General features: G+C 49.1%; 1 protein-coding gene across 4 annotated transcripts in view; it reads left to right on the top strand.

Annotated features, from left to right (window-relative positions):
• LOC119958866 (acylphosphatase-2-like) overlaps nt 1-6,714 on the top strand; it is a 71,721-nt gene extending 65,007 nt beyond the window's left edge. For all 4 annotated transcript variants that reach the window (XM_038787376.1, XM_038787375.1, XM_038787374.1 and 1 more), the window contains one exon: nt 5,826-6,714. In XM_038787376.1, coding sequence (XP_038643304.1) covers nt 5,826-5,940 — 115 coding nt within the window. In that variant the 3' untranslated portion in view covers nt 5,941-6,714. The remainder of the gene's footprint in view (nt 1-5,825) is intronic.
• Nucleotides 6,715-12,404: the final 5,690 nt, after the last annotated feature.

The following is a 12,404-nucleotide window of genomic DNA, read 5'->3' as shown; positions in this document are numbered from 1 at the left end:
TCAGAACTTCTCCACCTGGAGAAGATTAAGTATGTCATCCGAGGGTCGGACGAGAGCTTCCACAAAGCGTGGGGGCAATTCGTCAGCCTGCTCCCCAGACCTGTTCGAGGAAAACAGCGACTAGGAAAAAAAGAGTGAAAGATAAGGGAGGGCATGCCTAAGAGACCGGGGCAGAGGACGATGGGGAGGGAAGGGATCCCAAAGAAGGCACAAAATGAGGGGAGGAGGGAAGAGCTATGCAGGCCCCCCACTCCCAACACCGGGGGGGAACAGAACATGCCTCCGACAGGGTAAGGGGAGAGGGGGAACCACGTGTAAAAACTATTGTACATAAGACATGAGGCTGCAGGTTGCCTACCACTGATCTGGGGTCACATGTAGACCTGGCTTGTAAGTATCAGATGCACTTGAGCTGCTGCTTTGTAAATACCATGTGCCTTACACATGGAACTGTTATACTGTTAAAGGTTAAAATACCAATAAAAATATTTTTTTTTAAAAAATAATATTTTAAGGCAAACATTGATTGGTTATTTTCTAACAATGGAGTCAAAGACTTCTTTTATATTTACATAGATAGAACTTACAGTGCAGAAGGAGGCCATTCGGCCCATCGAGTCTGCACCGGCTCTTGGAAAGAGGACCCTACCCAAAGTCAACACCTCCACCCTATCCCCATAACCCAGTAACCCCACCCGACACTAAGGGCAATTTTAGACACTAAGGGCATTTTATCATGGCCAATCCACCTAACCTGCACATCTTTGGACTGTGGGAGGAAACCGGAGCACCCGGAGGAAACCTACGCAGACACGGGGAGGATGTGCAGACTCCGCACAGACAGTGACCCAAGCCGGAATCGAACCTAGGACCCTGGAGCTGTGAAGCGATTGTGCTATCCACAATGCTACCGTGCTGCTCAATATTCTTCCATTGGCTGTGGCTGTCTCTGGCTGGGCCGGCATTTATTGCCCATCCTAATTGCCCTTGAACTGAGTGGCTTACTAGGCCAGTTCAGAGGGAATTTGAGAGTCAACCACATTGCTGTGTGGATCTGGAGTCACATGTAGGCCAGACTGGGTAAGGACGGCAGATTTCCCTATCTCAAGAACATTAGTGAACCAGATGGGTTTTTACAACAATCGACAAAGGGTTTCTTGGTCACCATTAGACTTTCAATTCCAGATTTTTATTAAAGGCAGATTTCACCAGCTGCCACGGTGGGATTCGAATCTGCATCCCCGGATCATCGCCCTGGGTCTCTGGATTATTAGTCCGGTTACAACACCGGGAATAGGCGGGAAGGTGGGGTTGAGGCCACAATCAGATCAGCCATGATCTTATTGAATGGCGGAGCAGGCTCGAGGGGCCGAATAGATCACCCCCTGCTCCTAATTCATCCGTTCAAAGGCAATTCATTGACTGCTTTGGGCTTCGATGCGTTACATTCACAACCGGGAAGCTAGATGATGTGCTTCGCTGTCGGATATTCAGTTTTGGGAGTGGGGGAGCAAAATGTCTTCGTATCTCAGTCGCAAGCCCCGGACAGCACGAGCAACATCTGCCGGGAAGCTGCCACTGCCCTGCCGTTTCATACACTGTCCAACGGAGGAAGCTGTTTTACCCAAACGAGATTCAGGATAAGTATGAAATTCTTCCAAAGCGACAGAAGCAAATGCAGGTTTATTGGTTCATGCCGCCTCCCCTTGTGCCTGAGCCACATTCTGTGCGAAGAAGGTAGTTGACCTAGTTTCGCTCTCTCTGTCGAATCTGTCCCCCTTCGCAGGGAACAAGACAGACAGTACTTTGCAGCAGCGTGTTGGGCTTGTGTTACTTTATCTCCTCTCCACGCCCTGATTAATTTTGGGTGCTGGTGAGAAACCCTCGCACGTTTGGATTTGGCAAGGCGATCGCGTCCTCGGTTATGTGAATGGTCACCGCCATTGAATTGGACACACAGTCACTGAAACGCTCAAAGACTCTTCAAGAAGCACTGGGGGGCTTGGTTTGCTCGATGTTTTAGTTCCTGTTGTGAATGTTTCATCCTTTCCGTTTCCTTTGGCCTTAAACCAGCGGTGCCGCTTGGACTTGCGGCTCAGCTTCCACGCCAGCGATCCTTGTTTCGCTGCCTCTGGTGGTTCAATTTTCAGCTCTTAAATCCGGAACGCAGTCTAGACGTTCCTTATAAAAACGAAATACCTGGCGACATCACTTTGAAAAGTACTTAATGGGCTATAAACCACTTTGAGATGTCATGGGAAGCCCGATAAAATAAACGATCTGGTTCACTCATGACCTTCGCGGAAGGAAATTTGCCATCCTTACCTGCTCTCTTGTGACTCCAGATCAGTGGTAGGCACCCAGCGGCCCCGGGGGCCACACGCGGCCCATCAGAGTTCTGGGTGCGGCCCACATCACATTTTGTTGACCGTTGCCCATGCGCAGAGTCGCCGCTGGTTTCCATCTGCGTAGTTTTTTTTTTCCTACCGGTATGACTGAAGTGATTCGTAGGCAAAGCGAGGGCAAGTGAAGTGAGGTACAGGCTGATTGCCCACAACATTGACCGTGAGAGCCGGGCACTCCCTCTGCCTCCAGTCATTATTCGAACTTATTCAAACCATTTCGAGTCGATGAGAGTTCTATCAGTATGTGAACGAGTCAGCATTTTCTACAACCTGTTGGGAAATATTCGGCGTGTATTAAACGCATTCGATCTATTTCAAGGGTCATGGTTAGCAAACACGCCCGGTTTCAGTCTTGCGGCCCTAGGTTGCCCAACACCACTCCAGATCCACACTGTGGCGCTAACAATTATACTCAAAGACGAGAGACATGTACAAGCGAGGCTTTATTGCAGTGTGATGCTATTCCTCCGGCTGCAACTGTAGACTAGGGTCTGAGTGACTCACACGCATATCTATACACAAGCTCCCTGTGGGCGGAGCGAGCCGGCAGGGGCTTACCGGAGGAACCTGTATTACAGGTACAGCCATACATCCCCCTACTGCAAGTATGCATATCTACAGTGGTTATCACCACACACAGCAATATGGTTGACTCTTTATTGGACTCTGAAATGGCCCCAGCAAGCCATTCAGTTCAAGGGCAATTAGAGATGGACAAACATGCTGGTCCAGCCAAGGATGCGCACATCCCATGAATGAATAAAAAAAAATACATAAATTTCAAGTCTGTCTTTCTTTCGTGGCAACATTACCTTGGTCAACACCACAAAAAATAAATACTTAAACATGACTGCATTGGTCTAAATTGCTATATTCCCGTAAATGTTAGCGGGACAGACCCGCCCACTCACCGGCAGCTATCATTCTGGTAATAAAAGCAAAATCCGGAGCAAAAACGGAAAGCGCTGGAAAAACTCAGCTTGTCCGGCAGCAGCTGTCGAGAGAGGAAAGAGTTAACTTTCTGCGTTTTCACTGAAGAAAAGTCATACGGTCTCAAAACATTCGTGTCGCTCTCCAAGGATGCTGCCAGACCTGCCGAGTTCATAAGATCATAGAATGTACAGTGCAGAAGGTGGCCATTCGCCCCATCGAGTCTGCACCAGCCCTTGGAAAGATCACCCTACGTAAGCCCACACCTCCTGCCCTATCCTGTAACCCCAACCCAACCTTTTTGGACACTAAGGGACAATTTATCATGGCCAATCCACCTAACCTGCCCGTCTTTGGACTGTGGGAGGAAACCGGGGCACCCGGAGGAAACCCACGCCAACACGGGGAGAACGTGCAGACGCCGCACAGACACTGACCCAAGCCGAGAATCGAATCCGGGACCCTGGCGCTGTGAAGGAACTTTGCTAACCACTGTGCTGCCCGGCATTTTCTGTTTTTATTGCTATCCCTTCTTACCTTCCTCTTTCTTCCCCCCTTCAAGTGGGCCGGTGAGCAGATGTTTTGGGAAGAACTCCATTTACTGACATTGATGGATATGGGCTGGAATTCTCCGTCCCTTCCGCGCCAACGTGTTTCTCCGGTCTCGCTGCGGCGAACGGAGTTTCAGATGAGTGATGTTCTCCGTTGTCGCTGACGGCGGGGAGACCCCGGATCGGAGAATCCCGGCCTCGATCGGGAACACCATCCGCTCAGCGCGGTTCGTCAATCGGAAAGTCCTTTCCGACCTAACAGCCCGCTATTTCTCAAACGGTTCCCGGGTTTTTTTTTGCCCTTGCGGCCCTGCCTTGGAGCTTGTCCCGTGTGTTGCTCTGTTATGCGTGAGGAGTTTCCTGACAGAGTTCAGTTTGCGTTTTTCAGCTTGACCTTGCACCCACTCCTCATGGTTTAATTTGCAGGCGAGCTCTGTTGCGGGCATGCTGTGCCTTCCCAATCCCACTTCCCACTTTCAACCTGACGGGAGCTGTTATTTGAGTTGTTTGCTTCTGTGCCCCAGCCACTTCATATGCTCACTTCACTGTGAAAGAATGTACAAACCAATACTTCAGCTCTGTTTGGCAGGCGTTGGACTGATGCATTGACTGTGGAAAGGTTGAGGGTAGCTTGGTCCCTTTGCAGTTGTGATTTTGCCTCGTGTGAGGGTTTGAAAAGAAAATACCAACATAAATATCTCACACAGCTCCAGTAATCTATTGTATTCCTTCATGAATTCCCCCTTAACTGTTCCAATTCAATAACAAAATCCAAGTAAAACCAGAAACCCCTATTCAAAGGTGCGGCCCAGCACATGGCACTCAAGACTTGGTATTGATACTCTTGTTTCCTTTCTAAGGGGCTGGTTTAGCAAAGTGGGTTAAACAGCTGGCTTTTAATGTGGAACAAGGCCAGCATCGCGGGTTCAAGTCCTGTACCAGCCTCCCCGAACAGGCGCCGGAATGTGGCGACTATTGCCTTTTCACAGTAACGTCATTGAAGCCGACTTGTGACAATAAGCGATTATTATTATTATTATTATTATTAAACAGCTGGTTTGGATTCCTTCCAGAAAGCAATTCTCTCTTAAGTTATCAAGCAGTCTGGAAACAGCTTTTAAACTCTTATTTCAACCTGTGCAGTACAAACCCAGTCCAAACTCAAAGCGAAAGTAAAACCCGGTGCCACAGCCTAGCTCCCAACCCAAAGCGAAAGTAAAAACCCACAGAGCCACAGCCCAGCTCCACCCACACAATGACATCACTGAATCCATGCGATAAGACAAAAATAGTTCTTAACGGGACACTCGCATGACAAGAGTGCTAATGTGAGTGTGCAGGACTATCCCAGTATTAAGGCCCCAATATGCGGCATGGTGGCGCAGTGGTCGGCACTGCCGCCTCACAGCTGCCGAGGACACGGATTCGATTCCAGGTCAACCTCCGTGTGGAGTTTGCACATTCTCCCCCGTGCCTGCGTGGGTCTCACCCACCCACAACCCAAAAAGACGTGCAGGGAAGTTGGATCGGCCACGCTAAATTGCCCCTTAATTGGAAAAAAAAATGAAGGCCCCCAATATTTGGCACCCCCGTCTGTCCATGGACTACTTGGCAAGAGGGGAAAACACCATTCGCCATGATTCCAGAACCCCCTGTGGCAACTACATCCCGAGTTGAGGAATAGTGCCCAGCAGCCTAGACCTGACAGCACGCTGGTTGTTGGTGGTAAATTTGACCGTTACAATCTTTGAGTGGCTGCTCTTGCTTCTAATTCACATGCCTGGATACCGTTTGACACTGAGCACCTCCGCCATGTCACAGGTACAAGGAGAGTGCCATCAAATACCAATGCTCGTCGTCTACGATCTCTACCAATTGGTCTTCCCTGTCTCTGGTGCCAGAGCCCAGTCATTTCTCTACTGTTTCTTTTTTGTTACAGGATGAACTGGCTGAAATCCGTGGGGAGCCCAATGTCTCGGATCGACAGAGCCAATTTCTCAAACGAGAGAGAGATCTCCAAACTGGACTTTGATATGTTCTCAACCAGATACTAAGATACCGCAACGGCTGGTGCTTGCTGGGACTTTGCTAATATCACCGTTAATGTCATTTAGCTGGGAGAGGGAGCCATTTGTAGGATGTGAGGGTTTGGAGACTTGGAAGGGAAGTAGGTTGCTTGCTATCTGTGATCTTACTTGACCCATTTTCCCCATAAATTCTGAGTCTTTGGAGGGGGGAGGGGGGGGGGGTCTTGCAGTCAACCTTCATGCATCTTTGAAAAAAAAGTACTGTTTGCACAAACCAAAATGTAGTGCTGTTCTGTTGCACCGGACCGGTTCTGAGATGGTGTTGCAAAGAGCGTTGAAGGGATGTGATCCTTCCTTTCGCATCAGGGAAAGTTGGGAGCAAATCGCTCTGTTCCTCCACCCTTCTTAAGATGTATTTTTGAATTTATTGTTCAGTTCAAATCAAGACCCGGTGGAAACCACTGCCCCCACTTTGATTTAATGCTTTTAAACGAGGTCTGCCACCAGTCTCCTGATGGTCACTCGTCTCCAGATGGTTGTACTGGTGGCAGATGAAAAGTGGATCCCTTCTGCTGTTAGAACAAGGTGGGTTGGCCGATCCACACGAGGAAGTGCAGTGTTGCATGCCAGACTCGACAACCCCATGATAATATAGTGAATGTTTTAGTGATCGCTTCGGGCAGCACTGATGTTGGCAATTCTTAAAGGCAAAAAAAAAACTCACTCGCAGTTGTTTCTGTTGAAAGTTCTTACGTTTGGTGTCAACCGACTTTATTAAACTGGGATCGTACATGCAGCGTGGAAGTTGTCCGAAGTTAATAATTTATGACCATCGTATTTATAAACTCAAGTGCCGTCTGCGGGACCAAATCGTGCAACTAAAGTTGTTTTGTGGGCGACTGCCTCTATTTTGGCCCCGTCCAACACGTCGGCCCTTCTGTTGAGTGTCAAGTCGTTCCTGCAGCCAACAATTCCTTTGAAGTTCTACCACCTGTTTTTCAACCCACCATATCCAGTGCAATAAACGACAGAAAAACAAACGCTGGAAATATGAAACGGGAAACTGGGGCTGGAATTCTCCAGCTGTTAGGATTCTCTTTCCCCGCTCTCCACGTGTTTTGCGTCAGTGGGAAATCCCATCGACGAGCGCCGGGGGTAGAGAGTCCCCCCCCCCCCCCGCCGTCAGCGGACGGCGCTGACGAGAAACACGCGGCCGGGAGAGAAATGGAGCATCCCGCCCTGAAAACGCCAGAAGTACTCAACAGGTCAGGCAGCATCTGGGCAGAGAGAAAGAGAGTCAGCTTTTCGGGTCGATGACCCTTTGTCGAAATTGGCGGAGGAGATGCAGCGGATTTTAAGCCGGTGTGGAGATGGGGGAGAAAGTGTGAGGGGGGGGAGGCAAGGACAAAAAGGGAAGACCTCTGATCAGGTGGAAAAGGGGGCCGAATGTACGGCAAAAAGTAATCGTGGAAAAGGAATGATGCTGCAAGGCTAGAGTTATCGGAGCAGTAAGGAAACAAAAGAGAGGAGCGGTGAGTTGAATCATTCAAAAACATTAAACCGAAAAGCACTGGAAATACCCACCAGGTCTGGCAGCATCTGTTGAAGAGAGAACATACACATAGGCCACTCGGCCCCATCACATCTGCTCCGCCATTAGATAAAGATCGTGGCTGATATGGGGCAGGATTTAGAGTAACCAATTCATTTTTTTCCAATTAAGGGGCAATTGAGCCTGGCCAATCCGCCTACCTTGCACATCTTTGGGTTGGGGGGGCGAAACCCACACAAACACAGGGAGAATATGCAAACTCCACATGGACAGTGACCCAGAGCCGGGATCGAACCTGGGACCTCGGCGCCGTGAGGCAGCAGGGCTAACCCACTGCGCCGCCGTGCTGCCCTGCCGTGTTTTTATTGGCAGCACACCGTTCACTGTGGGGAGAGATTCCCTCTTCCCGACGCTTGTCAGTGGGATTTCCCATTGGAGCCACCCCACGCCGTCGGGAAACCCTCGAGCGGGGATGTGCGCTGCCAGCGGGAAAAGAGAATCCCGATGACCGGAGTATCCCGGCCCAGATTGTAACATCACCTCCCGCTTACCCTAAACAACCATTAACACTCCCCCCCCCATCCTTGCTTATCAAGTATCGTGTCTACCTCTGCCTTAAAAATATTCAAGTCATTGGAGCAAGAAAGTTCCAGAGACTCACGACCCCCCGGAGGGAAAAGGTTTCCCATTTCTTGTCTTAAATGGGGCGCCCCCTTATTTTTAAAAGGTGACCCCCCCCCCCCCCCCCCCCTCCAGGTTCTCCCACACGAGGAAACATTCTCTCCTCATCCACCTCGACAAGACCCCTCAGGATGCAACCGGATCTTAAACAGAGTTAAAACTTCCAGTCACTGTGGTGATATGCATCACTATAGATACACAAGGGGTTAATGTAAATACACATAGACTAGCTAGACACTAGAGGGAGCACCAGGGACATGGCACACAGACACTCAACCAATAGGTCAGTAAGATAGGACACGACCAATGGGCATTCACGATACACACAGAGGTGACACCACCACAGGAGGGCATTACACCAACCCATATATAAAGGACACAGCACACATGATCTTCCTCTTTCCAGTGGAGACACTCAGTGAGTACAGACACAGGGTTGATTCAACATCACACCCACCACGTGGATTGTAGCAGACTGGTTTGTCAGTCTGAGTAGCTATAGAAGGATTAACAGTAGAGACGAATCCAAGTAGGAGAATTTTAAATAATTTAATAAACGTGTTGAAGTTATCTCCACGTCTGAACCTTCTTTTGTCAGAGTGAACATCAAGAAAGCAGCTTATGCTACGCCAAGAGCATAACAAGACAGTCACAACCTTCCTCATGTCTTCAGTTTTCATTGACAATTCCTTTCCTCGTGGTACATTGACCGCGTGTTTGAAAAGGGGTGGGGTGCGGTATAGGGGAAGGGGAGAGCATGAACCAGGACAGGTAGGTGGTGGGGGAGACTGAAAATGTGCTCAAAGAGACAGTGTGTATCTCTTTTTGGAAAGGGCACATAGTCTAAAGTAGAATTGGGCTCACAGAGGGAATCAAACCCCAGTCACGCCAGATGATAACGGAACCCTGGACTCCTCCATGGGCAGCTTGTCAGCACTTGTCCAAAGCTGCATTTGAGGTTAGGGGCGAGACCTCTGTCCGAACACATTAACTTCAAACCTGTGAAAACTCTGGCAAAATAAGAACCAATCAAGATTGGCACAACTCCACTACTTGCTCTGGTAACTTTTTTTAAATTAAGAGCACTCAATTTTTTTTTCCAGTTAAGGGGCAATTTAGCGTGGCCAATCCACCTACCCAGCATATCTTTTTGGGTTGTGGGCGTTGAAACCCACGCGGAAACGGGGGAGAATGTGCAAACTCCACATGGACAGTGACCCGGGGCGGGGATCGAACCCGGGTCCTCAGCACCATGAGGCAGCAGTGCTGACCACTGTGCCACCGTGCTGCCATCCACAGGTGCAATTATGCCGAGAGTTTGCACTAACTTATAGAATTCCTACATTGCAGAAGGCGGCCATTTGGCCCATCGAGTCTGCAACAACCCTCTGAAAGAGCAATCTACCGAGGCCCACGCCCCCTCCCTCTCCCCGCAACCCCACCCTACCTACACATCTTTGGACACTAAGGGGCATTTGAACACAGCCAATCCATGTAACCTGCACTTTGGACTGTGATAGGAAAACCGGAGCACACCCACGCAGACACGGGGAGAAAGTGCAAACTCCACACAGACAGTCACCCAAGGACGGAATGGAACCCGGGTCCCTGGCGCTGTGAGGCAACAGTGCTGACCATTGTGTCACCGGGCTGCCCCAATGTAAGTAAACGTCAGGCGAGGCTTGGGGAGCAATACTGTAATATTGAGAGACAGGAGAGCATATGGAGAAGGAAGCTGTTTCGCCCCTCCCCCCCGAGATGGGGGGAAGTTTTCTATTGTAAATTTTCCCACCTTAACTGCACTCGCCAGCCTAAAGATTGAGGCTGGGCGGAATAAGGCCCTTAAGCGGTCACCAAGGGCCTTGATCGGTGAAAGGACGGGATTCCCACCTGAAGCCCTGACCACCTCAGTTTGGGTTTGACTTTCCCAGCGGGACTTTCATCCATTCAATTTTAGGCCACCCCTCTCCCACGCCTCCGAACCCACCTTGGGGGAAGCGTTAAATTCAACCCTGGCTAAGGATTACTTTCCCTGTGTCCTGGAGCCAATATTTTTTCCTCAACCAACATCAGGAAAATAAGTTACCTTAAACATTTACCTGTCCTTCATCTTTCATACGCTGGATAATTATAGAATCTGAGACATTCACAGCACGGAAGAAGGCCTTTCAGCCGACAGGTAGTACTCCAGCCTAATCCCAACTTTCAACTCTTGGTCTGTAGACTTGTATGTCACGTCACCTCAAGTGTGCAAACATGTACCTTTGAAATGTCTTCCTCTGGATCCCAACAATTCCCCTCACATCTATAATGATATGTAGATAGAACAAAGAAAAGTACAGCACAGGAACACGTCCTTCGGCCCGCCAAGCCTGTGTCGACCATGCTGCCCGCCTAAACTAAAATCTTCTACACTTCCTGGGTCCGTATCCCTCTATTCCCATCCTATTCATGTATTTGTCAAGATGCCCCTTAAACGTCACTATCGTCCCTGCTTCCACCACCTCCTCCGGCAGCGAGTTCCAGGCACCCACTACCCTCTGTGTAAAAAAACCTGCCTCGTACAACTCCTCTAAACCTTGCCCCTCGCACCTTAAACCTATGCCCCCTAGTAATTGACCCCTCTACCCTGGGAAAAAGACTCTGACTATCCACTCTGTCTATGCCCCTCATAATTTTGTAGACCTCTATCAGATCGCCCCTCAACCTCCGTCATTCTAGTGGGAACAAACCGACTTTATTCAACCGCTCCTCATAGCTAATGCCCTCCATACCAGGCAACATCCTGGTAAATCTCTGCACCCTCTCTAAAGCCTCCACATCCTTCTGGTAATGTGGCGACCAGAATTGAACACTATACTCCAAATGTGGCCAAACTAAGGTTCTAAATAGGTATATAGGTATACCAGTAAAGGGTTCATTATTACATCTCAGTGTAATTCAAACACTAGAGGACACCACCAGTTCCCAGTATAAATATCAGACCTCAGGGAATCTTGGGTAGTGTTAGCAGAGGAGAGAGATCACAGCTCAAGGACTAGTTTAGATAAGAGAGGTAGCACAAGGACACCATTAGTTAATACTTAATTATAGATTAATATTTAACAGACTCAATCTTACTTTAGTAATATAGCTCTGTAGAGTGCGCGAATGCGCGGGTGAGGAACTGTGATCTAATTATTAAAATAATAATAATCACGACTTATTGTCACAAGTAGGCTTCAATTAAGTTCTGTGAGAAACCCCTAGTCGCCACATTCCGGCACCTGTTCGGGGAGGCCAGTACGGGAATTGAACCCGCGCTGCTGGCCTTGTTCTGCATTACAGGCCAGCCGTTTAGCCCACTAAACCATCGTTATTCAGTAAATCAGTTTTGCTTCTAGTTAAAGATTGGTGTTTTCTTTATCATCAACCCATCAAACCATTCTGGATCACAAGGTAAAGAGTAACGACATATTAGCACAAAGTGTAACGCAACAACATCCTTACCAAACTTCTTACCTCAGACCCCAAATCTATATCCGCTGGTTACGAACCTTTCGATCAAGGGGAAAACTGGCTTCCTAACCACACTTTCTGGGCCTGTCAGTTAGGTCTCCCCTCAGCTACCCCCCCCCCCCCCCCCCCGACCCCCTGTAATTCTCCAGTCCAAGTAACACCCCCTAATTATCTAACAGGATAAGATTTGCACAGTTGCAGGGAAATGGTGGAGGAATGGGACTGAATGAATTGCTCTTGCAATGGCCCCAACGGGGCGAATGGCCCTGTGCCATAACCGGTCTATAATCCTGTCCCGTCCGTCTGTCTGTCCTTCCTCTCCGATGTTTTTTGAATAGCGGCTTAAGCCCGCAGAAAACGTCCAAGAGTGTTTAACAGATTGGCCCAAACATTAGCGCAAAACAGCAAATTGAACCTGCCACCTTCGAGCGTGTCTGATTCAACTCTACAGCCAGATTGATTTTTTATTGGCTCTGCCATCGGGGGGGGGGGGGGGGGGGGGGGGGGGGGGACTTTAAATTTCACGATCGACTGGGTCGCAAGGAACTAAGGAAGAGGGGAACGATCTATTTTACGTGCTCCTCGCCTGACCTGTCTTGACTGACAGCTTGCCCCATCCCTCCAGGGTGCCCATTGTCGACAGGGACGGTGGCGAGCTCCGTGTCAGATCAGAACAGATCATGTCCTCTTGGCATTGCTAGCTCTCCCGACAGCTTGCCTCGCTATTGACTGTGATCTAATTACTAAAAAAAAAAAAAAT

The sequence above is a fragment of the Scyliorhinus canicula genome, chromosome 31, assembly GCF_902713615.1.
Source record: "Scyliorhinus canicula chromosome 31, sScyCan1.1, whole genome shotgun sequence".
Taxonomy (NCBI): Eukaryota; Metazoa; Chordata; class Chondrichthyes; order Carcharhiniformes; family Scyliorhinidae; genus Scyliorhinus; species Scyliorhinus canicula.
Note: the sequence above shows the minus strand (reverse complement) of the source record. Positions and strands in the feature narration are given on the sequence as shown.